We start from the raw sequence: 3,692 nt of genomic DNA, 5'->3' as shown, positions 1-3,692 counted from the left end.
AAACTCAAGCTTTAAACTTGCATACATTACAAGAGAAAGAATGCATCCCATTAAATTTTCTTTTTACACGAATATGTGAGTTTGGAAATATTAAATGGTTTACAGAGGTGTCCACTTCGGCGAATAGTTACAGACAATCGCTTTACCCCCGTGTTTAACTTCACCCGGTTGCCCTGTCATTTTTCGGACCACAGACGAGTTCAAGGTTAAGATCTCCAACTCCCCTGGGCGGACCGATGCTGCACCGAGCCGTGTTGTGCATTTCGATGGCGTCTTTTATTTTTTGAAACTGCAGACCATTTTCAGAACACCAGATTAAGAAAAACAGTGTTTATATTTGATGGTATCGTATGCTAACATGAGGTCATGAATGATGCATATTTCGATGAACATGAACCTGGTTTTACGAAGTTTGTTCCCGGAGATTATCGTTTTCACGCTAATATATTCTTGGTTATACAAATCAAGGACTGTGAGGTATTTCTTCAAGAACGTCTTAATCTAGTTGAGCTGTAAGAGAACACTTGAGGTCATTGACCTACATTTGCCCAGGCACCAAGCAAAGCAGTCCAAAGAAAGAAATCAACCGTTAACTCCTTGGTTACTATAAGGTGTCTTCTATTTCTAGGAGAGAACTCATTGGGACCATTTTCCAAGCAATCATTTAGAAATAAATTCTATGGTCCGACACCGAGATCGGAACAAAGAAAGCAGAAACAACTAACCTTAGCAAGTGAACAAGAAAACGACTCCAACTGTCCATCTGCTCCACGATAGAAGTGGAAATAAGGAAGCACCTTAACATTCAAACTTTTACACATAGGTTTGTTCTCATCGAAATTTACTTTGAGGAATAAAATATCCGGATGCTCTTGAGCAGTCCTGCAAAGCTGAGTGATCGAAGGGAAAAAGGCAGCTCTTAGACTGTGCCCTGTTCACTTGGAAAAACTCATTCTCACCCTATATTCAACCAAATTAAAGGAGCTATTTGGAGCACCAAAGCGATTCGAAGGCAACCATATCAAGCAAACAATCTTTACAAGGGTGTCAAATTTACAATTGGATAAGACAATAAGCAAAAAGGGTATCCTGAAAATATGTTTTCGGCAGAAAAATGTAAGTTTTTTCATCAACTAATATCCCTCAGGCTCCGTTTTGATACTCACAGCACCAACATCAAAGCGACACTCTGACCTCTAATAAACACGAATAGTAACTATGCATTTTAAGTAGCTGCTGCTTCTCTATTATCAAGAGCTTAATTTTTTTTTTCAATCGTGGTACTCAGTCTTGAGGTTATGCCTAACGGAATATTACACAGCCACGAAAAAGTGAAGCGACTTACCTTGGGAAATAATGCTCTGCATGAAGCACACCAAGTACCATAAAATTCCACAATAACCAATCTATCTCCAGCCTGACTTAAGGCATCCAAAAATTCTTGTGTAGAATGAATATCAATCATATTTGGTCCCGAGTTTCTTTCCCACCATTTTGGCTGTTCAGTTTCGTTAACAGTTGCACGTACCTGAAGTGTAAGAACTCGGTTAATACCACCGTCCCGTGAATAGGAGAAATGATACAAAAAAAATCATTCAAATAGATTAAGTAATGACAGAATGTTCTAACGACACCGACATTAACAGGCTACTTTATACCATCCGTATTCCATAAACACCACTACTAAAAGAAGTGAATTCCATACATCACATTACAATCACTGACTTGAATATAATAGCATGGAATTTCAAAAACCTTTAAAATTTCAGTATATTTTGATACTTCAGTCCAATGCAAATAGTTAATTCAGATAAAACAATGTATCAGTCATACAAAAGAATCTCATGCTCTGGAGAGAAACAAGCTGGCAATTACGCAAATTGTGGTAGAGTGATGTAGAATAACCCTAGTAGATAAGCTACAAGTAATGACAGAATGTTCAAACGACACCGACATTAACAGGTTACTTTATACCATCCGTATTCCATAAACACCACTACTAAAAGAATTGAATGCCATCCATCACATTGCAGTCACCGACTTGATTATATTAGCATGGAATTTCAAAAACCTTTTAAATTTCAGTATATTTTGATACTTCAATCCAATGCATATAGTTAATTCAGATAAAACGATGTATCAATCATACAAAAGAGCCTTATGCGCAGGAGAGAAACAAGTCGGCAACTAAGCAAATTGTAGTAGAGTGGTGTAGAATAAAGCTGGTATATAAGCTACAAGTAAAATTAAAGATATTTGATCCTATCAAAAAAAAAAAAATTAAAGATACTTGAAGAAAGGCTGCTCATTTTTTGCAAGCTAAAGTGAAACATGGTGGACTTAAATCGGCAGAAAAACATCACTAAAATCCACGAGACAAGAGCCTTACAATTGAGGAAATTTTGCTTTACTAAAAGTAAACAGTTTTCAGAAGTACCAAATAGTCAGCAAACTAGCACACAAAGCCATTACAAAGGACCTTCACCTTTTAAACAAGCTTTTTACATCAAGTATCGAAATTTAGCTCAAAATGAATCTAAAGATACCTAATTTAATGACAACATTCCGCAAGAAAAGAAGCCTGATAAAACAACTACTTACCCTCTACAATAAGAACCATAATTACCAAGGAAAGTTGCAAAAGGAAACAAATTTAGGAAAAGGGAACTCATGATTTTAGCTAAAGAATTGAAAGGGAATTCAAAATCAGGAAAAAGGAAGATTGCAATTACCTTGAAAGAGAGCGATAATTTTCTGGGAGAACAAGCAAGGCGAGCAGGACCAATAGGAACAATCTTATCCAAATTCTGATTGATGGGTAAAAGAGACGACAGAGGAGAATTCAAGGCCAGGTGAAAAGTGGTTAGCTGATAAGGGGAAGATAATCGAAGTGAATGAATTAACGATGATGGTGATGATCGAATAGCGTCTGCCATCAAGAGATTACGAGGAAAAAAACTAAAACCAAAACAAGTCTTGGGGTTTTAATTATATAAATCAATTTAGAGTGCTGGGATTATTCATATTTATATGTTTATTTTAACTAACTAAAAAATTATAAGTGAAGAGCAGGAGGTTGAAGAAGAGAGGAAGAGAGTTTCGTTTAGGTTGAAGAAGATCGAAAGCAAAATTCATTGGAAGAAGACGCATCCACGTATGCATCTTCAATACGCTTGTTTGTTTTCCCCAAAATACGCTGTCGTTTCGTTAACACTTCTTCCGTTAAGCCACATAGTGTACAGAGAGATGGGTACCCGGTTTGATAGAGGTGTTCTTTGTCGATGATCATAAGACCGATGAATTTTCAACCAATTACAAATTAAAGAAATTAGAATAAAATTGATTAACTTTGAAATTGAGTTGTTATAGACCATTAATATAATATTAATATTTTTTATCAACTTTATCTTTATATAATTTTAATTTATATAAAAATAATTTTAACCTTCAACATAAATACATTACATCAAATTAATGTTAATTCTAAAAAACCAACAAATTTAATCATAAACATTTATAAAATATGTAAATATCAACAAATTTTTTAGAATATGTTGATGAGAATAAATTTATCTCATTGATCGTTGACATTTCATCCTTTTAATTTGGGTGGAGAGCTGTAATCGGTGAGAAAATAATAGTTGACCGATACTTTTATGAGAGAGAAAATTGATCATAAGGAGAAGATGATA

At 35.0% G+C, this 3,692-nt stretch overlaps 1 protein-coding gene across 1 annotated transcript; it reads right to left on the bottom strand.

Annotated features, from left to right (window-relative positions):
- LOC120136796 (thioredoxin-like 2, chloroplastic) lies at positions 1–3,168 on the bottom strand. Its single transcript, XM_039152755.1, has 4 exons — positions 2,733–3,168; positions 1,346–1,528; positions 726–890; positions 1–289 (listed from the first exon to the last, which is right to left on the bottom strand). Exons 1-4 carry the CDS (start codon positions 2,934–2,936, stop codon positions 161–163), a joined length of 681 nt encoding a protein of 226 aa, XP_039008686.1. The 5' UTR covers positions 2,937–3,168; the 3' UTR covers positions 1–160.
- Positions 3,169–3,692: the final 524 nt, after the last annotated feature.

Source organism: Hibiscus syriacus, unplaced genomic scaffold, assembly GCF_006381635.1.
Source record: "Hibiscus syriacus cultivar Baekdansim isolate YM2019G1 unplaced genomic scaffold, ASM638163v2 tig00110637_pilon, whole genome shotgun sequence".
Classification (NCBI taxonomy): domain Eukaryota; kingdom Viridiplantae; phylum Streptophyta; class Magnoliopsida; order Malvales; family Malvaceae; genus Hibiscus; species Hibiscus syriacus.
The sequence above is the reverse complement of the archived record's forward strand: the minus strand, read 5'-3'. Positions and strand labels throughout refer to the sequence as shown.

What these genes read in the sequence shown, in the direction of transcription:
- LOC120136796 (XM_039152755.1), bottom strand. Translation starts at nt 2,936, where the DNA reads ATGGCAGACGCTATTCGATCATCACCATCATCGTTAATTCATTCACTT. An exon ending in AATTATCGCTCTCTTTCAAG is followed by an intron (nt 1,529 to 2,732) that starts GTAATTGCAATC and finishes CTTACACTTCAG; the next exon opens with GTACGTGCAACTGTTAACGA. An exon ending in TTTCTTGTTCACTTGCTAAG is followed by an intron (nt 290 to 725) that starts GTTAGTTGTTTC and finishes AATGGTCTGCAG; the next exon opens with TTTCAAAAAATAAAAGACGC.